Source organism: Mesoplodon bidens (genome assembly GCF_964165515.1).
Source record: "Mesoplodon bidens genome assembly, chromosome: 1".
Classification (NCBI taxonomy): Eukaryota; Metazoa; Chordata; class Mammalia; order Artiodactyla; family Ziphiidae; genus Mesoplodon; species Mesoplodon bidens.
In genome coordinates, this window is record NC_138176.1 from 167,134,845 (window position 1) to 167,156,251 (window position 21,407).

Genomic DNA, 21,407 nt, shown 5'->3' on the forward strand with positions numbered 1-21,407 from the left:
CCTACCATTTCTATCTCCCCTGAAATATGATATGGTCAAATATAAGTCTGGGAAGAAAAACCAGCAACAACCTTGAAGGGGGGTGGGGGGAGAGCTGTCCCCCGTTCATGGGCCTGGAAGACAATTTTGCTCTTCTCTGACATTTAGTTACCAATCTACACTCGTTCAGCAAGTAAAGATCTCAAGGATAACAATCAGTTGGAATTGTGGGAAACACAATGGAATCCAATACGATGTGAGAGCCAAGGAGGGAGGCTTCATGGTTGCGCAAAACTGCACTTAGACCTTGGCTCCCCCACGACCAGCTGTGTACACTGGGAGAAGTCCCTTAAACTCGGCACACTTTCATTTCCCAACTTTAAACTGTGAAGAACACCTAGCTTGCCATAAGGCCTTCAGAAGGTAATCAGAAGAAGCTGATGGATGAATGGTAGTTACTGCTACCTTTTAAGACTAGTATCATGCTTTTACACATCCACTGTAGCCAGTGAGGAATTCCAAGATTAGATAGCGTCTTCCAATAGCCAGGGACCTACCATGTGCACAACCGTGCCCTGAGCACCCCTGAATGAGAAGATGTTGACTCATCCTGGAAAAGCTTACATTCCATGGAGCGGCAGAGCTACTGCAAGGACCCCAGGGCATTCACAGAACCAGTAGTGTGCAAGTTCTCCCAGGGGAGAATGCACCCCAAATGCCAGCGCTGCACAAACACTGAGACGTGGAAAAGCAATAATAAATATAATTTCTGAAAGATGAAATTTCAAGCTTCGGTTCCTCCCCTTCTGAATGAGCTGCAGGGCCTTGCCGGGTGCTAAGCAGCCCCGCACTCGCACTCGTAACAGCAGTCTAGAAGAACTCCATTAACCGTGACCCTTCTAACAGGGTAATTGCCACGTATGCATGTCAGGGCCGACACTCGGGCCCTGCTCAGCCAGGGAATGGGCTGCCCTCCACCAGCTGGAGGTGGCGTGTCCCCGCCACATGCCTCTCACTGCAGGGTGAAGGTCTGACGGGGAGAAGCCAAACCTCCCCGGAGTCCTGACTTGACTGGCCTCCCCCAAGACTCTGGCCTGACCAGCCTCCCTCCCCACCCAGCTTCTCCATCCCAGGACCACCTCCACGCTGCACAGCACAGGCATCTGTGTGTGTGTGTGAGAGAAGGAACTTACCCTACTCTCCCATTCCTCTCCTCCTGGACTCCTACAAACTCCTGAGGGCACACAGATCAGGGTCTCCCCATCTCCACTCAGGACAAGCCTGGTCCCAAAGCCCCAACATTGTGCAAGCTATCTACCCAGCCCAGAAATCTTGAACCAGCGTGGCAAACTCTGCTCTCTTTTAGAGTGGCCCAAGCCCGTCTTTCTCATGACGTTTCCTCTGAAGAAGTCCCCCTTCCTGAGACCTTCTGGGGCATAAGAACTGAGAGCATGACCCTGGCACTTAACTGAACTGTGTTGTCCTGTGGATACCCTGGGAGACCTGTCTGGGACCAACCCCAGGGCTCACCTGGGTCAAGTTAACTGCTCAGCCTGGCTGGCTGGGACCCTTCCTCTCCACGTGTGGCTCCCCAAAGCTGCTCTCTAACTCAGATCAAGCTTCCAGACAGTGGATGGAGTAACTATGCTTCCCAATACTCAGCCATAAAAAGAAACAAAATTAAGTTATTTGTGGTGAGGTGGATGGACCTAGAGTCTGTCATACAGAGTGAAGTAAGTCAGAAAGAGAAAAATACCATATGCTAACACATATATATGGAATCTAAGAAAAAAATAATGTCATGAAGAACCTAAGGGTAAGACGGGAATAAAGACACAGACCTACTAGAGCATGGACTTTAGGATATGGGGAGGGGGAAGGGTAAGCTGGGACAAAGTGAGAGAGTGGCATGGACATATATACACTACCAAACGTAAGGTAGATAGCTAGTGGGAAGCAGCCGCATAGCACAGGGAGATCAGCTAGGTGGTTTGTGACCACCTAGAGGGGTGGGATAGGGAGGGTGGGAGGGAGGGAGATGCAAGAGGGAAGAGATATGGGAACATATGTATATGTATAACTGATTCACTTTGTTATAAAGCAGAAACTAACACACCACTGTAAAGCAGTTATACTCCAATAAAGATGTTTTTTTAAAAAAAGGGAAAGAACCACAAAATTCTCAAAGTTGCTGGTAGATTTGGCTGTGGCCCTGTATTATTCTAATAATTTCACCTGAATTAGCCTTATCTCCACATTAAGTATACAAGCTTTTGCAAAGGGGTATATCACATCTCTAAGTTCCAGGTACTGGGGAACCTAGTATGCACTGAATATTTATGTAACTATAATGAACAGGAAGTGACTTCCCAAGAACAATGATCCAAGTCCTCAGCCCTTGCGGACATCTCCAGACAGCTCTGGGGAACCCTGCTATCCTAAGCAGTCCCCACCTCCACTCAGTTGCACGATAATCTAGGTCATGGCCATATGAGGTGGTTTCTCAAAGACCTTGGAAACCACCTGGCCCTAAAGTGCATCCATGGAGGGTGCACATGGTTGTACACGGCAGCTAGAAAGCCCACTGCAACCCTGCCGGCATTCTCCAAAACATGTCATCCCAGGCCTGACTTCCACCCACCAGCTAAAGAGGAAGAAGATAAGAAAAACCTTCAACTCTTATGGTTAAATTTACCCCTACAGTCATTCTTCCGGGGTTTCACATCACGGGCTGGAACAAATGCAGTGTTCCTCAGAGGCAGGACACTGGACAGAATTGACCTCCGGGAGTTACTGGCAGCCTCCGTTCTATACCCCAGGTCAGGCTGATTTTGCCCACCAGAGCCCAGCCTCCAAGAACAGAATTCAGGGTACTGGTTTGCTACATCCAATTATACAACTGGAAGGCTGGTTATCCTTCTGTGATTTTAGTCCAGCTCAGGCGTCTGAGGAAGAATTCACAAGAGCCAACCAAGACAGACCCATGATTCAACTGTCAGCACAGATGAAGACAGCCTGCCCTCTCAGGCTCACCCACCGGGTCCTGATCACCCACTGCTCTTGGGAGGTTTCGAATCCTGAGGAGGTGAGCTACCACAGTGATGAACTTAGAAAGGACAGGGAATTCATTCTGAAAAATAAGTCCCTGAAATAAAATGCACACTCCACCAGGCAATTCCAATGCACCCCCAAGACTGATGGGCAAGTGGGTGAGTGCCTCTCATCCAGCTTTTCAGAAGGTGGACGGACAAAGGCTCTGAGCAAACTCCACGCCCTCTCGCTTCCTGCTCCACCAACTCAACAAAAATGCATTTTAGTAGATGCAATCATCAGAGCTGCTGCTGAACAAATGTAAAAAGTAATCAGAATTTGAGGAACAAAGCACCTCAAAACTCACATATTTAAACTGCTATATGGGTGTCTGTCTCAGTGAAACAGAAGAGAGTCTTGGGAAAAATGGAGCCTTTGCAAACAGCATTCTATTTTCTGTCTGAAAAGAATTCATCTAAATTATGCCCCGTGCTGTTATTTCTTTAGTAGTACGAGGGCAAAAATCAAGCTAGCTCCAATTAGGGTGACTTTAATTGTAAAATAATAAAAATGAAAAGAGGCTTCCTTTGCCATCATCCTATGTTCTCACCGACTGACATCTGCTGTACATCTGAGCGCCGTTCAGGAGAACAGACAGGGTATAAAAACCAGCAGGTGAGTAGAGACTACAGACAGCAGCAATACTACAAATGCCACATTTTGACAGTGGTCAACAGCAAAAAGGTTTTTCTTCACACATTTTCTCTTGCCCCACGCCCCTCACTGCCTCTCACAAGTGCTCACAGCTCTCTCTGGAGGTATACGATACCTGGAATTTATCTATTTTTGGAAAACAAAGCTACACACAGAAATCATGGATTCCTCTTTGACCCGTAACAAACTAAATCAGGCTTGAGTTCCAAGCATCATTCCCCACCCCCCCTCCAATTATGAAAGTCTTTTCTGCTCAGAAGGTCCATGCATTTACTAAAATAATTTGAGACTTCATCAGAAAGGCCATTATGCCTGCAAACTTTAAATAATTTAAATGATTCCTTGTATATAAATATTTCATATCAGAAATTGATTTCCAAATGCAGCACACATGAAGAATGACCACGCTAAGCAGTGGCCGAGTACATCCTGGTGTTCCGAAAGACAGGCAGTATCTTACTGCAACAGAGAGACTGAATTCCACATGAGGTTATGCACGGTTATAGGTACCACCTATGTACAAATAAAACTGCAGCCTCTGACTCCCGCTCCTATCAGACTAGGAACTTATCCAGTGGAATCTTCAAGAAAAGCCAAGTAAAAGGCTTTGAAACAAATTTTTAATTTGTTAAACTGCTTCATTTTCAGGGGATTAACTGGGGCTTTGATAAGGTTAGAACTGATGCTGAATACTTTAACTGCCATGTCCTGAAAGCACTCAATTTTAACCTTGGGTGAGACCAAGGTAAGATTTTAAGCTCTCCAACCTTTAAAAAGCTCTGGCCACTAGCCCCATCCTGTGTCAATAGGCAGAGGGAAAAAAAAATCCTGTTTCTAAAAGTTGTAAGAAAAAGAACAAACAGGGTTGAGATGCGACCCCAAGCCTGAAAACATGCACAGGTTTTCTCTGAGCGGCATGAACAGCAGTCATGTTAAAAGCGGTGAACAAAGAACAGAGATGCACCATCAACACCACTAACCAGGGCTCCAGGCAGCACAGAATAAACCAGCTCGAAACACCTGGGCACTGAGACCCCACAGCAACTTTCCAGGCAGCCTCAGGAGCGCGACAGCCCAGGAGCCTGGGCAGCCTTGAAGTGTGGCAAAGAGAGGGTGGGTCCTCGCTGCAGCCCCTCCCTTGCCCTCTGCAGCAATTCTGGCCGCTCCTTTCCTCTGTCTCTTCCCAGAGTACCCAGGGAAGAAGGCGTAACAAGATCAAGTGGGGCTGAACCAAGTAAAATATGTCCACTTCTCACCCCAAGCCAGCGGCACATATAACCCCCAAATGTACCATCCAGGAAAGCACCTCCTAGCTGATGGAGACAATCTGTCTCTCTCTATCAAACTTTCTTTTACCAGGACAATAGCCGAGAAGACAACATAACTCCTCAAGCCTTAGCAAAAGCTAAATCCTGTCTTCCTTTAGCTGCAGCATTCAGCTTGATGTAGTAAAATTAACAAAATGTTCCCTTGACATTTAAATTCTTTTTCTTTCCTTTTTTCCTCCTTGTAAGCAGAGTGGGGGGTGATACGTAATAATATGTCAAAGACAAAGCAACTTCAAAACAAAATCAGTTACTTGTAAACAATCCTTGTGGGGATGTTTTGCCCCTCCCCTCCCCCTCCCCAAGAAAAACAGCCCTGCCAGTTGTAATAGAAAGCGAAGTAAAGATAAATCAATTAGCTTGCTAATTTCTCCCCTCTCATTTATTTAGCTCTGCACTGTATTTGTCGTAATTGACTACAATTATGTTAATTACTAACTCCAGTATAATTACTATATTTATTGTCATTGAGCAGGCGATGTACCCACAGCAAAACTGGCATTTGTCGGGCATCAAGAAAGCAAACTGTCGAGAGGTGATTCTCAGCAAACTGGCGGATGTGGCTTCGGCAAATGAAAGGGCAAAAGAGATTTCATGCAATGTTAGTTTGAAAGCACCGGTTCATTAAGGATATTAATTTTCTGATAACTACACATTTAAGCGTGACACACTCGTGCCGTATCTACAGGATTTCGCAATTATTAATGCGTGACAGTTTCAAATGCTAAGTGAATCAATTAAACAGCAGCATTCACAATTTGAGAAGAGATAACTGCTTCATAACTACCTAAGACTACAATTTTCACATGACAAAAAAGAGCCATTGAGGCGCCTTCAAAACCTGACAGGTCAAGAAAGAAGTTTGAAACAAAAGCACCTTACAACCATCATCTCTCCTCTTTACTTGTCAGATCAACTTTGCTAGTGTCTCCCCAGAAACGGCATCACATGCCAGCTGCCACAAGGTGATTTTTCATGTCTTGTCAAAGAAATCTTTTATTCTATTTGCTCTGCATTAACATGTTACATTTATTGATCAAGGGCCTGTTCCGCAGCCACAGCAGGGCACTGAGCTCTCCATGCCTACGGGGCTTTGATGTCCCAGTGACATTCGAGCCAGAATAATGCACATACTAAATGGATTTAATGCAGAAATGTGTTTGGGTCTGACAGTTACATTAATAATAGCCCCTCACACTGATAAATATGCAATTGCTACTATTAAGAGTTACCCAATTATGGGGAAAATATTTCTCTACCTTATAAATAAATCCATCAGGGAAAAAAAAAAGTTTTAACAATGGTGCATTTTTTAAAAACATTTCTCCAGCTGCAGAAACTAGGCGGTATGGGGGTTAACACCCCCTCTCCCACCCTCCTCTCCTATTGTTTTTAGTAAGTCTTGCTTTATCTCAAAAATGGTTCTGGGATTTTTTTAAAAAGAAAAAAGCTCTTTTGTCGGTCTTCCCTGCTATACCCGTCTCTTATTTCTTCAGAACCAGAGAAAAAGCAGACACCCAAGAGACTGAAAAATTGGGTTCTGTATAAACTCAGAGAGGAGCTTAGGAGAGGTGGTGCAAAGGTGGGGGGCACGTAGCTGATCCCCATAATGATGGGTCTGGAGGAGGGGGTGTCTTTTTTTCTTTAAACTCTAAAAGGAAACCTGAGCATGTGTGTGTATGTCTCCTCCTCATTTAAAATCCTAAGTGACCTTGTGCTGTGGCAGTGATGAGGGTGTGAGTGCAAAGGGGAAGAGAAAGCAGCTGGGACAGGAGAGAGCTTTTACTAGGAAACTCTCGGCCAGGGAGAATTCGTGGTTACTACATCCCTGCAATTAAACACAGACACCCAGCAAAATGCATAATCACTCCCCTTTCATCATAAAGGGGCAGGGAACAGCTGAAATCACCAGCACAGCAGTCCCCAAGGAGACAAGAGGAAAGAGGCTTTTCACATGGTGGATGTGTGCATGCTAGTGAGTACATGTCCAAGTACAGACACAGACATGGACACACACACACTCTTCTTTTCCCTCCAGAATCAAAAGTCATGCATGAAGTCATCCATCTGAAGGTTCCCCACCCTGAGGCTGGGACAGTAGAGCCATGGCAAATGCTGAGCCATTTCTTGCCCTGACAGTAACCATCTGAGCCATGCCTCATAACCCAGAGGGGGCAATAAAAGCAGAGGAGGAGGTCTCTGGGAACCCCCAACTTCCAGCTGGCCCAGGCCTCACAAGGTCACCAAACTTTGCAAATCAGGAAGGTGTGGGAGAAAACTGGAGAGAGAAGGAAATGCAACAGAGACACCCCTGAGGCTTCTACCGTCTCCAACCTGGAGCTGCAGGATCCACTCTGACCCAGCTTCCGTGAATTCCACAGGCTGCTCGTGATTTTATATAACGAACTCCCCTGCCCCCAAGGAAACATAGGCTTGGAAATGACCGCCCATCTTCTTGCACAAAGAAAGCAATGATTTATACCATGAGAAGCAGTCTAGAGTATCTGCAAATCTGAAGTCAAACCACCGGGGCCATTTAATCCCAGCATTTAACCATCATTGTGATCTGGGGGAGATTTCTACCCCTATCTGGGCCTCAGTGGCTACATCGTAAAATACTATTGGGAGGACTGAATGAGCTAACACCTGGTAGGTGTTCTGCCCAGCCTTGGCATGTAGCAGGTGCTCTATAATATGGTTCATGTATTAATAAGGAAAAAAAACATGATGTCTAATGTCACTTGTTTTACCCCTTGTCCCTGGGCTCCTTTGCAGGGCCGAGCAAGTCACCTCTGGGTACTCACATCTGCAAGGCGGCTTTACTTCATGAGAGAGCCATTCCCAAGCTCTCTCCTACAGGACTCAGAGGTCTTCCTCAGGGTGCAGCTGGCGTAGGGGAGGGAGGGTTCTTTGGTCTAAAGCTGTCCCATGCCCTACAAGACATTTAGCGCCCCAGGCCTCACCCACTAAATGCTAGTCGAGTCCCCACCGCCATCACTGTGATAGAACTTCATGGTTTAGAAGACAGAAGGCCAGTGAGTAGAGAGTCTGAACGGGTGAAACTCGCCTGTCTCTCCCCCTGTTCCCGAAAATCACCCCTGCTTCCAACAGCCACCCTGACAACAGAGAGCATCACCACCACATGCGCAATGACCTCAGAGCAGAGAGCAGGGCAGGGGGAGAGGGTAGAGCGGGGGGCCCAAGCTCCAAACAGCTCAGAGCGAGAAACTTTACCAAAAAAAGGAAAAGTAAACCGAAGGCTCTGAAGGACTTAAACGGGTGAGATGAGAAATAAAAGGCATTAGTAAACAAGTGTACGAATTTCTCATCCTGCAGGCAACACTGTAGGAAATATGAAGACAAGGTTTATGAAAGCCCTTTCTAAACCACACTGCGAGCCATAGGGAACATCACCATCTATGAGAAAGCTGAACCTCAGGAAAGCCCCAGAGTCTCTCAGTCAACTCGCTCCAAAGGCCCACCACTTCCCCAGCTCTGTGGCTCAATACCCTATCTTCTGGCCAAAGGGTAGAAATCCATGAAGTCAGGACATTCTTGGGGAAGGGAGGCAGCAAAGTACCATATAAACCTCACTCGCAGTGGCTTCCTACCTGCTCCCTTGGGTCATCTTCCTTCCCTCCCTTCCTGTTTTCCTCTAAACTGTTTTTGGTGGTTCTACAGTCACAAAGGTCACTCTAGAAAGGTTCATAAGTCAAGGAAATCAAAGTCTTGCTATCGAGACATCAAATATTACCTGCCAGGTCATTTTCCACTTCACCTTTTGACTCTATGTTCTGCTGGTAGCCAGAGACACTAGAATGGCCAATAATATTCTTGGAACAAAAAAGGTGCTTTTCATAGCATTGCCCAGATCAGACAGAACACTGCTTCCAACATACGTAGACCCTCACCTCCTTGAATCACTCAGGGCTTATCAAGGCCCTAGAACTATTGTGAAAATTCACTAACAGTTTCTCTTCCTAAAGCCTGTCTTTCCCATCATCATCTCTTCCTCTCAAGTCTCACCAACATGATGAGCTCTGTTGCCAACCCAACCCCAATATCAGTGAGCTCCCCAAGTAAGACCACTACATTTGGGCTTTGAAAACAAGTATGAACAAGGCCCCTGACTGCAAAGAAACGGCTTGATGAAGACCCAACACCAACAGAACATGCCCTTCGAGCTGTTCTCCTAAGAGCCTAGGTGGGGAGTTCTCTCTCTTACTCATTCCTACTGTGATATGAACAAAGGAACGCTCCCAGTTGGGAAGGATGAAAAATGTGAGCAAGATGAGTGGGCTTTAGCCTATGCAATGTCAGACAGTTGGAAAACTAAGGTATTTGTACCAGTTAGAATGGGCTAGGCTACACTGCATTAAATAACCTCACGTCTTGTGACACAAATTTCTCGTCTACAATCTATATCCAACATAGGTCAGCAAGGGGTTCCGGTCATTTATGGTCAGAACCCAAGACTGATGATCACAGCAGGCAGAAGAGAAAGTGGCAAATTATGCACTGGCTCTTAAAGTTTCTGCCACTGGTTATACCAAAGGGTGCAAAGATGTGCAAACATACCATAGGCTTAAAGAGGAAACCTTGAATGTTTGTGAGGAACCCCAATGACTACCAGAGAGTGAAATGGCCCTATGGAGGACCCCTAAGAGTTGGCTTTTAGCCTCACTAGCGCCATGTTTAAGGACTAACCATAGCTCTGCTTACTCAAGACCTATTATGTGCCAGGTAATTTGTTAGGCACTTTGCACACAGTTACACACTCAACATTTTTGTAATTAGCCCAAGGCCGGTTAAATAACTGGTGAGTGACAGTCCTAAGATTTCAAGCCAGGGTGGCCTAACCCCAAAGCCTTGGCTCCTTTCATTACACTGCCCATTTTCCCAACTGAGCAGCAAGCTAACAGGCCCAGTTTTGTCCAGCAGTTAGTAACAGGCATAGACAGGGTGGTATGTCCGTCCTCGAAGATTTGACAGTGTACCAGTTGTCCACCTCACTGCCTGGCAGGGAGGACAGAGCCACCCTTACTCTACTGGAGCTGCCCAAACTCCCCAGCCCATCACTGTCATCCTGGACAAAGCCAGAGAAGCAGCAACCTCCCACCTAGGAAAGCTTCTCCTAAGCAAGTCTCCCATCCAGTACATTTATCAGAGTGATGCGAAGTAAGATACAACTGCCAATGATTTTTAAAATGTAGGCTTCCTGTTGCCATAGATCAATTAAGCCTTCTCAATTTTATTGCCAGATTGACACAGATGTGCTTACCACCGTGTGCCATGGGAGCTCTGCTCTGCCCACTGTGTTCACAAGCTCAGCAGGCAACCCACCCAACCCTCTCAAGGCCCTTGGGGGAGAGAAACGGGCCACCAGAGAGAACATTGCCCTTTCCCAGTCAGGGGAGAAGGAAAATGAAAGCTGGAACAACCCATTACCGAGATCTCTTTGCCTCAGTCAAGGAACCAGACGACTCTCTGCACTGATCACAGAAGTAAAGTAAAATATGAAAACCTCAAAAACATGTTCAAGTAAGAGTTTGGGACAATGGATATTCAAATACTCCTGGTAGCAGAAATCGGTATAACCTCTCTTTAAGGCAATCTGCCATCTGTATCAAGGCCCTCTGACAATTCCATTTCCAGGAATTTGCCCCAAACAACTAATGAAAGACATTCATCAATGAGTATTACAAGGCAATTTATAATAGAGATATTTATAACAGTAAAAATCTGGAAACAATCTAAATGTCCAACGTTAAGAAATAAGAAACCATTAAAAACTGTAATGCAGTATTTATTGAGATGGGAATATGCTTCCAACACAATGTAAGCAACAGCGTCATTTAAAAAATATTTGGCATTATGAAAGACTCCAAGACAATAAAATGTTAACAATGGTGATTCCTGGGTGGTAAGATTATCAGTGAAAGTTTGAGAGAAAGAGGGTTTCTGTCATACCTTTCTGTGTTTTTCAAGATTTCTAAATTTATCATTGTTGGTTTCATTATTTACAAGACTGTCTTCAAAAAATAAAATCTAAAGTACAATGTCATGCAGATGTAAACATTGGATTCATGATCATTAATGCATCTAAGTTTACAGGACAAAACTTCACTCCTCTTGGCTGTTACCTAATATGCCCATTAAAGGGGGGATGGCAGGACCCTACACCTGAGAATCATGTCCAGAGAGCTGGTCCCAGTTCAGTCACTGCAGTTCACCTGGTTTTCATCATAACAGGAAGAATGAGGTCTGGGCTGAGAGAGCAGGTAAGGAATGTTTGAGTCTTTTAAGGGAGCCAGAAATTTTATTTGGACCTTTGTCTTGCTTCCCTTTCCAACCCAACAGAGAACATACTGGCCAGGGACTTTAATTCCCTCCAGGACAGAGTCATAGAAGCAAGACAGTCTCAATTTCCACAACTTTCTGCATAGTCTACTACTGGACAACCCAACTGAGGTAGAGATGGAGTCACCACAGTTAACGCAGGAGACAAGACGCTAAGGTGTAACAGAAAGAAAAAAATAAAATTTCAGAGCTTATAAACCCATAACCACACTCCCCTCCAGCATGAACAGGTGGCCATAGAGACAATCAGCAGAAACATCACTTTCATGAATGAAATGAACAACGATGATAGGCTATGAATTAATAGACAACAGAGAAGGATGACCCTATCACAAGTGGTTAACTGAAGCCTGGTGCCTCCATTTTAACTAACATCTTGGCAAGAAGTAATATAAATCTGGCCACATGAGAAATTCTCATGTGAGTATATGCATGGAATATCTCTGGAGGATGACAAAAATCAACTACCAGTAGTTAGCAGTGCAGATGGGAACCAGGAGGCAAAAGGACTTACGTGTAAAGGAGACTTTCTTTTCACTGGTTGCATGTTTGTTCCTCCTAAAGACTGTGCCATGTGAACGTATTAAATATTTTGAAATGAATAAATAGAACTCCTTGCCTAAAAACAAGCTGTACTCTAAAGCACAAACAGACTGCAGCTGATTTTGTGATTTATGAGATTAGCAAAATTTGTATTAGTGGCTCTCATCCATTTAAGGCAATACCCGGATATGACTCTTTGGATGAGAAAAGGAAGCCTGCAGAGATGCTCTATAAAAAGGAGGGGGGTGATTTTTCTGAATATAACAGAGTAAGAAGAATTTTGTGTTTCTGAGGGCAGCTCTGGAAAGAAAATAAGTGACGTTGGAAAGCAGAGAAAGTGGCTGGGAAAGAGGGGCACCTGGTCACATGCAGGAGGCCTGATCCTAATGAGAGGAATCTCCAGGGAGAAGGTCTCTAGGGCAAGGGGATACCCAGAAGATTTCCAGGAACAATGCTACCCCAATGTGTCTCCTGCTGCGTCCAACAATTACCACCCTATCGCCCCCAACCCACTTTGAACTGGCATAATACACAGTAACATTGTGTTGTGCTTCAGAGAGATGAAGGGGGTGTCCCAAGTGGGGCCAGACAGGCTGCCAAGAGGGAGAACAGCAGATAGAGTTAGAACAGGGAGCTATGGTGAATCCAGGTGGAGAGCAAATACAGGGTGATATGCTCCCCCAAATTCCATGGAAATAGTAAGGCAGGGCTGGGAAGAAACCTTCTACAGAAGGTGGGATGGGGATTCACAGTATTTCCTTTGGGTATGATGATCCCTGCGGCCTGGTGGGCTAGTGACATCTGTCACATTCCTGTCTATTTGGAAGGTAAGTTTATTATCTTCCTCTTCCCTTCTCCTCCTTCTCTCCCCTCCCCCATTTTTTTTAAAGAGAAATTTGTTAAGCATCTAGGTCGTCTTTGAATATCTATGCAACTGAAGGTAGAGACCAGGGCCTGAGTAAGCTTGCATCTTCCTCTGACACTCAAGATAAATAGTGCCACCTCCCTTCGCCCCTGAGTTAGGTTAATAAGACCATCAAAGATGAGCCAATCCCAACATAACCATGTCAAGCCAGGGTTACTTTTCTCCACTGTGGTCTGTAACACCTTCTGACTTTATAAGTCCTAATATAAACCCTTCCATTAGACTTCATCCCTGCCCCAACCCAGCTATAATCCACACACTGACCACAACAGGGGTAAGAACAGGTTCCTGACCAGAAGGGATCACTCCTCAAACTCAACACTTACAGAAATCTGTCTCCTCAACAGCAACAAAAATTAATAAAAATCTTAACTCCTCTCCCCCTGAATTTATTCCACCGACCTCCTTCTCACAAAATGTTCCTGCCTCCAGGACCCGTCATTTCCTGTGATAAATCCTTTTAGTTCCAGCCCCTCAGAGCCAAGAGCCCCTTCTCGCCACCAAGCTCGCTCGGCACACACACACCTCCCAGGATTCCAGCCCCTTCTTTGCCAAAGGGAGGCAGGGCCCGGAGCATGACAAAGACGGCTGTTTCCTCAGAGCTGGCAGCCCAGTCCCATGACCTGTGACTGCTGACATGAGCTCCCTCACAGGGCCCAGCCTCCTGAAACCCACGTCCGGGCTCCCAGTAGCAAAGCAGCCACCGCCTGAGCCACAGAGCCCCAAGCCCCTGGAGGCCAGTCACATGGGAAGAACTCCTTCCAATGCCCCAAGGAACCCTTTGCCTGAGTCTGTCCTGGGGAGCTACTTAAGGGGCGCCCGTGTCTCAGGCGCTGTCCAGTCCAGGTTGTGTATTCTGTCCCCAATTTGGGTAGGGACCAAAAACCATCCTTTGTTTCTTTAGAGTCAGCGTTTGTTTGGCATCCTCTCATCACTCTATTACTTTGCAACTTTTCAGTTTCCACATCTCTCCAGAAGCACACAAACCCCTTGGGAGTCAGGAAGAGAAAGCACACAGCGCCCACTCTCTTGCAACACAACTCCCTGGATGCCCCTTCCCTGGAGACCATGCATCTCAGCTGCGAGTTCCTGAGCACCAGCCCAAGAAGCTCTGCTGGCTTAGCTTCAAGTCCCCTCTACCCTCTGGTGCCTTAAAGCCCTGAATTTTGTCCATCTTCCCTGGAATCCGTAATTCCCAAGTGTCCCGACTCAGAAGACACTCCGCAGCATGGAAGCAGGAAAGTACAGAAGCCCTGGGGTGGGATTCCAGCTCCTCACTTCTCCTTCCACCTTGAGACAGTTTGTTCCCTTCCCAGGACAGCATGGCTCTCAAGGGGACACTTAGGAAAAACCTCTGTGTGGAAACACCTCGTTAGGAAAAGCCAACACCCAGATCCCTGCCCATTTGTCCCACTGATACCTGCTTTCCAAGAACCTCCTAGCTCCCTCCCCGAAGCCCCCAAGCCAGTCGAAATTCAAAATCTTTTAGGAAGAAATGAAACAACTGTCTGTTTTCTCCATTGGAATAATACAGATGATCACACTTACCTTCTCTGCCAAGTTTGGAACAGTTGTTCAAGTTTCCCTCCCACCTACCCCATGCCAACAGTGTTGGAATTACTTTGAAATACCATCTGGGAGAAATCATCATCGCAAATATTTAAAGTTCCAATTCATAAAAAGGCAAAGAAAAAAAAGCACACAAAAACACTCTACCTGGGATTTGGCAAATCTTTGGGCGATGGAGTTATCCAGGGAAGCATTCCTCAGCACCCCCAAAGCACTTGCTGGTTCTACCTCACTTTCTCCCCAAGAGTATTCTAACTCGTCTGCACGGACATCAGTGAGAAAGGAAAAGGACAAAGTGACACTGACGGCCCTCTCGTGACACATGTGAGACCGAGGATGCTCACGGTCGCTGCTTTTTCATCGGCGCAAAGGGGGAAGCAGAGAACCATGTGAAGCAGAGTCAAACCTTTAGGGTGCGGTTCCACAGGTCACACAGCCCAGTGCCCTGTGCAGAGCTGGGATGTCTGACTTTTATCTGCAGGCCGTTACCAGGGGGACTGGGCCTCCCAGGCCTGGTCTGCGTCTTGTGAAGGTTACATACCTCAGAAGGTTAAAGCTCAGATCAAGCCTCTTTGCAAAATGTCCACAGTCCCTGCCGAGGTGCTCTGGAATCTCTCTGCAGTCCTGGCCTATGTAGGACACCTGGAAATTAAATGGAACAGAAACAATTGTGGCCAACGGAAATCACCCAGCTGCTCACAACCCTGCGTCACTGATCCGATGATTGCTTCCGCAACTTGAAACACACTCTTCGCACACGAGAAGCCCCACGTGTGGCTGTTTTCCTGATCAAATCAGCTTTGGGGGCTTCAGGGACTCTGCCAACAGCTCCCCTTTGCTGGTACACTTAGCATGATGGAGACTAATCCCAGCACAATGGAAACTGGACTGAAATTGGCCTGATTCAGATGTCCCAAAAAAAACCCCAACGTCAGAGCACGCTGGTATAATCACAGCAATCAGCCTCTTGCTCAGGGGCCTTCCCAACAGCTGCCCCTCTGGCTCTCCTGCTTCCCGTCCTCTGCTCCCACCCTCCCCCAAATACCCTGTGATGCACATTATCTCATAAAAGACAGAGCAGATGCACTTACCAGCATTCAACCTGCAGGGTGCTGGAACAAATAGGGTTGGACAAGAAAACCTCCCCAGACCGCCAATTCCATCCTATTTCCACTGTGTATAAAATGTCCTCCACACTCTGAACGAAGCTGACTCAAAGGCGACGGGGCAGCGATGGGTGGCCAAAGCTTCCAAGACCCTGTCCTCCAGGGATCCTTTGGCAATCAACCCCACTCTGCTTGCAGAGCTGTTCCCTCAGGCATTCTTTTACTTATTTTATTATTATTATTTTCATTATTATTATTTACCTAGAGTGCACCCAAACATTAAGAGGCTGAACTGAAATTTGATCCCAAAACCTCTGGCTGTGACAAGGTCAGAGGGCTTTCTCACTGTTCCAAGCACTGAGTTTTTGAAACTCACTTTTACAGATAGCACACTGCAGGAAGGACTGGCAACTAATTCCAAAACCAGTAAGACAAACCAGTGACCAGTTGGCCAGTGGGTCACAGTACATGACGCTCTCCCACTAAAGGACCCTACCTTCAATTGCTCGGCAGAAATTCATGGCTGTAGCCTTGATCCTTTCCCCCTGCAAACCCTCATTCTTCTACACATACAGACAAGGATGTCTTGGAATGAGAGAGAGGTGTCCATGGGGGTGGGGAAGTTATGATTCCTAATTGAGAACAAGAATATGGTGGCCTTCTTGCATCCTCAGGTATTGGATTAAACTGTATGAATTACTAATATTTCGATCATTGTAGAACTACACAACAGTACTTTCATATGGCTCAATCTAATACAAGTCATGCTGCACCTTAGCACCCTCAATTTTTCAGGTCATCTCTCAACCCTGTCCTATCCAATGGGGGCCAATTGTTGACGATACAACATTGTGTATTCACTCTCCTTCAGTAACTTCATTCCTGGAGGAGACAAAGTGGGGATAAGGGACAGAAAAATAGCTGACTCCAATAAAATTATTTTGACTTAGGAAGATACAGGCTAGAAACTAAAGAGCTTTAAGTTCAATATGATAATCTCTCCCCTTTCTACACAAGACTCATCTTTCTTCAGAGCTCCTTGTGTAACAAATTAAGTTCTGCTTCCAAGCAGAGATGGAAGTTATACACTAAGGAGAGACTGGAGAATCTAGGGATTTCCATCACTCAAATGTCCACTCCATTGGCAGCTTCTTCTGTATTATATGTTCACATTGGTCCCAAGGCCCAAGGTGCTCACCTGAAAACCCATCCCTTTCACCCAAAATGCACCACCATCTTGTACACATCAAAATCATTGAAGACCTCTGCTATATATGAAGCAGAGAGGCTGAGCTTTCAATGTAGGAACTGAGTTCTTTCCTCATAGGGTCATCAAGGGCTAAATTTAGTAGGGACTCAATCAAAACCCCTCATGTTTTATACAGGGAAACTAAGACTCCAGAGGCCTGCCCACTATAATACATCTTTCTTAATGATAGAGCCTGGACCACATCTTGCACCAGGAATAAGGACTTCCAACATGCAGGCCACGGAATTCTTAAATATCCACATGTGGATGTGGATTTTCTTCATCAACAAAATCCACTGGTGCATCTATCATCAAGTATCAGCTTCAAAATGAGTTTTCCTAGCTGAAAGGTCTAGAACTACCTCATGACACCGTGTGGAAGGCCCCAGAAGAGAGTCGGAGCCTGGGGAAAGAGGGATATTTGCTCCCCTTTTTCTTCTGTAGGATTCCACTTCAGAGCAAACAAACACCAAGGACAGCTATCATCATGAAGCATTTGGATCATTCACAACATGTCTAACAAGAATTCCATCAGCTTGTTTTATTCCATGGTCTTAACAGCGCAATATCCCAAGAGAACTAAACAAAGCACAACTTGCTCCTATTCCAGAGATGAAGACCAAGTCTCCAAAATTTTGTAAGAAAACCAACTTGATAAGCCATCTGCATGCTTAGACCACCCTCATGGTAAACTGGAAGCTTTTTGAGATATGAGTTAAGTCAACCATGTTGAAGGGTTCAAATTGGCTGGAAAAGGCTTAAAAGCAGCAAGCAGTCACTGTCAGGCACTGCAACCAACACTCATAACGAGGGGAGAAACTTATTTAAGAAGTGCTCCTGAGTGGAAGACATTACCTCTCAGGATGTCAGGAAACTTTCTGGAGCATGGGACCACCTAACATAAAACAGGAAGCCAGAAGAGCCAGATCAAAAACAGCTTGCATCTTCACCAAACAAGAGAAGGGATACAGAGCTTAATAGATCTTAAATGGCACAGAAGAGCCCATCCAAAATGAGAAGTCATTGCATTTAGTCAATTATCTTGATTTTGAGTGAACCGAAGAACAAAGTTTCGTACTTTTAGTTTGCCTACCTTATGTAATATGCACCCCAAGACTTCTACCCTGTGTGGAATTACAACAGAAAAGGACACCATTATCAGGGAAATGAAAACATATCAAGTTCAAGACCCTTACAGAGAGGAATACCAGACGGAAAAATAAGAAAGTCTTGGCGGGATACCCAGATGTACATACAGCCAGCTCCTCTGAGCAGAAGCTGCAGAAAATTACCAAACTGCATAACACTGAGGGTTTCTCTTTGCAGTTGAGATGGTCTGGCTCCTGATCTTTCCCGTAGTAGTCAGACTGAGAGATTATTTAGGATGCCTGCCCCCACCCAGGGGTGAGGGATTCTTAATTTTAAGTTCACAGTACTGGAAGCTCTGTGAGAGTAGAAACAGCTCTGGGCATGAGTTTGGGTCCCTGTGCTGCTACTTACTAGCTGTATTATCTTGGATGGGTCATAATCTCATGGAGTCTGTTCCTCTTCTATAAGCTAGTTAAACACGAACCACCTCCAAAGGTGTTAAGAATAATGTAACTACTAACATTTATTAAAAGCTTACCACCTGGCTCTTAACTAGTCAACCCTGATTAAACAGCCCCATGAGTTACATATTACCCTATAATGAGGGTTAAAATTGAGGAATGAGATAAGTTAACATATTTAAAGTATACAGCCCTGTCCTGGGCACCTAGAGGCCACTGGGTAAATAGTTATTGAACCAGACCAATATCCCTGTGGCAGGGGTTTCTTATTCCAATGTCTCTCGGGTATGAGATTTCAGTACCCAAATTTCAAGTTTGCATTTATACCTGCAGTTGTATGAATGCCCCTACTTTAATTATCCTAAGCTAGTGGAAAAGGAAGATTGAGGCTTTCGTACTGAATATAAATGATGCGTTCAAGCCAAAAGAAGACCAAATGGAGTCAGATCCATGTTAAAAGATTTTACAGAGAAAAGTGAAGGGAGGACCACCTCATCCCCCAGCGTGTGGTGTTACAGGTCTGTGCAACTCCTCAAACCCAGGGTGATGGCCGTCAGCCTACAGCAGCACTGAAAGCAGTGACCGAGTTTCAGCAGAACATCATCCATCTCATTAAATTGTTTAATTTTATGGGTGTTATGGTTTTCATCTCTCTTTTTTTTTTTTTTTTTTTTTTTTGCGGTACGTGGGCCTCTCACTGTTGTGGCCTCTCCCGCCGCGGAGCACAGGCTCCGGATGCGCAGGCTCAGCGGCCATGGCTCATGGGCCCAGCCGCTCCGCGGCATGTGGGATCCTCCCGGACCAGGGCACGAACCCGTATCCCCCACATCGACAGGCGGACTCTCAACCACTGCGCCACCAGGGAAGCCCGGTTTTCATCTTTACACTTAAGCCATCCCTTTATTTGGGGCTTATAAGCCTCTAAATATGAACTTAGAAAAAGTTCTATCTGGTTTTATGTTTGTATACTTAAGCAATATTGTAATAAAAACAGTAATACTGTGGACTCATGGCAAGTGGGGGTTTCCCCCCTTTATAAGGATCCCAAGTTTGAGAAGTACCATGTGATACACATTCAAGGTGCTATATCTTATAATGGCTGCAAGGGGGAGAATGCTAAAAAGACCCTAACCCCAGGGCCACCACTCAGATTCACTGATCTAGGAGGTTTAGAATACCCACAGGTCAGTGAATGCCCTAGGGCAGTCTGGGATGTGCTAAAATCAAGGGGCGCAAAAAAAAAAAAATCAAGTTTGGGAAACGGGAAGAGAAAGGGAAAGGGAGGCACAGGAAGGGGCAGCCCCACTGCCAAGTCTTCCATGAAGCTGCAAGAAGCTACACCCAGAGAACCCTGGGTCTGAAATGCAGAGACCTAGATTCTGGTGGGTCAGGGACGCTGCTTGGGCAGAGGCCCTCTCCTCCAGCCCTTTCCTCAGCAGCCTTGTTAACTCCCAGAGAGCCCCTTTTCCCTGCCAGCTAAATAAGATGCATCATTTTAACCTCCTTCCCAGGCTGGTACCTCCCTAGTCTGCTCCCTTCTGAACTCTGAGAAGGGGAAACATTCCCGTAGCCCAAAAGTAACCTCAAAATCTAATTCTGCCTGACACTACCTGCCTTAGGCAATCCAAAGGGAGAGCCTCAACACCTCAGAACTATTTCTCTAGGGTGTGCAGGGAAAGGTGGGAAGGAGGAGGGCTAGCTTAATCAGAGTTTAAAAGGGACACCTGGCTTCTCCAGCAAGTAAGAGGCACCTGGCCCCCATAGTGGCTGAGTCCATCCCTCCAGCAATGACTAAACAACACCTAAGCCTTCACTACAGGGCTGACAGCAAGTAGAGCTGGGTGTCTTATCACCTCGGGTTGAAACTGGAGTGTTGCCATTCCCCATGGATGCCTGTTAAAGAAATCAGGGCCGAAATAAAACTGGAGAACTGTAGCCTTCTACCCACCTATGATTAGAGGCCTACGGTCAGAAGCCGGAGCAAGTCTGCAGCAGAACCCCCCAACCCAGCGCCTGCAGGGATGCATCATGATTTTCACTGTCTTTCACAGATTCCTTCCTCCGTGGGGTGGGGGTGGGGGGAACCCATAGCTACAATTTATATTCTACAACTGCATTGGTGTACAGACAAATATATTAAAACGTTTCTTTAACCAAGGTTCTTTTTTTTCCTTCTGGTTATGAAAGAATTAAAACTTTTTTGTGGGCCCGGGAAAGTACCTGGGCTGTGCGTACTACCCACTCGGCGTGATGGAGAGCTCCGCGGGCTGGCCCCTGGTCAGTGAGCGCTGGGGCTGGAGGGGACCCGGGCGACCTAGGGGCCTTCCCCCCTCCTCCCACCCAGGAGGTGTGCCAGGCGCAAAACCGAGCCTGTGCCTGTGCTCACCAAACTCGGGTAGACCTGGGCATGGAGCCACTCCCCACCTGCCGACGCAGCCCCCTGCAGTGAGGCAGGGAGCCCCGTCTAACCTCGGGACGCCGCTCGCCCCAGGGCTCCCTCCCGCGACCGACTGTGCCGAGGAGGGGGCGGGGTGGCCCGGCCCCAGCGGACTTACTTGAGCTCCACTGACCACAAGCCCAGCCATGGCGACAGGGCGGGCGCGCTGTACCGAGTGCGGAGCGCGGAGCAGAAGCGCGGCGGCGGCGGCGGGCAGCTCGGGCAGGCTGTTAGTTCCGCACTGGGTGGTCAGCTGACCCGGCGGAAGCCCGAGGCGCGGGCCGGGCGTCGGAACCTCGGCTCAGCTGTGCGCCCGCCGCACGCCCTGGGCCGGGCCTCGCACAGGTGAGCCTCGTTCAGCGCCCTGCGCGCCGCAACAAGTGCCCGCAGCGCCCGCGCCCGACTCACTGGCGAGACCGCCTGGCTTCCCCGTGCCCCGCCCCCGGGCGCCCCAGGACCCTACGGCTCAGGAAGGGTCAGGGCAACAGGAATAGCGGCCCCCATCTCATGCCCAGAGCCCTGGCGCGTTGGTAGGGGCGCACTGGGGGATGGGGAAGCAGGGAGGTCTCCCATCACGGGCTCCCCATCGCAGCCGTTAGCCAGGGGCGTGTGGAGAGCCA

The 21,407-nt window shown here is 46.9% G+C and overlaps 1 protein-coding gene across 1 annotated transcript in view; it reads right to left on the reverse strand.

Annotated features, from left to right (window-relative positions):
* The window catches only part of LRMDA (leucine rich melanocyte differentiation associated), a 1,114,634-nt gene extending 1,093,663 nt beyond the window's left edge, over positions 1-20,971 (reverse strand). Inside the window, exons 1-2 of the mRNA XM_081237975.1 lie at positions 20,906-20,971; positions 14,987-15,087 (exon numbers count right to left, since the gene is read on the reverse strand). Of these exons, the coding sequence (XP_081094101.1) occupies positions 14,987-15,087; positions 20,906-20,935 (131 nt within the window). The 5' untranslated portion in view covers positions 20,936-20,971. The remainder of the gene's footprint in view (positions 1-14,986; positions 15,088-20,905) is intronic.
* Between the last annotated feature and the right edge of the window lie 436 nt (positions 20,972-21,407).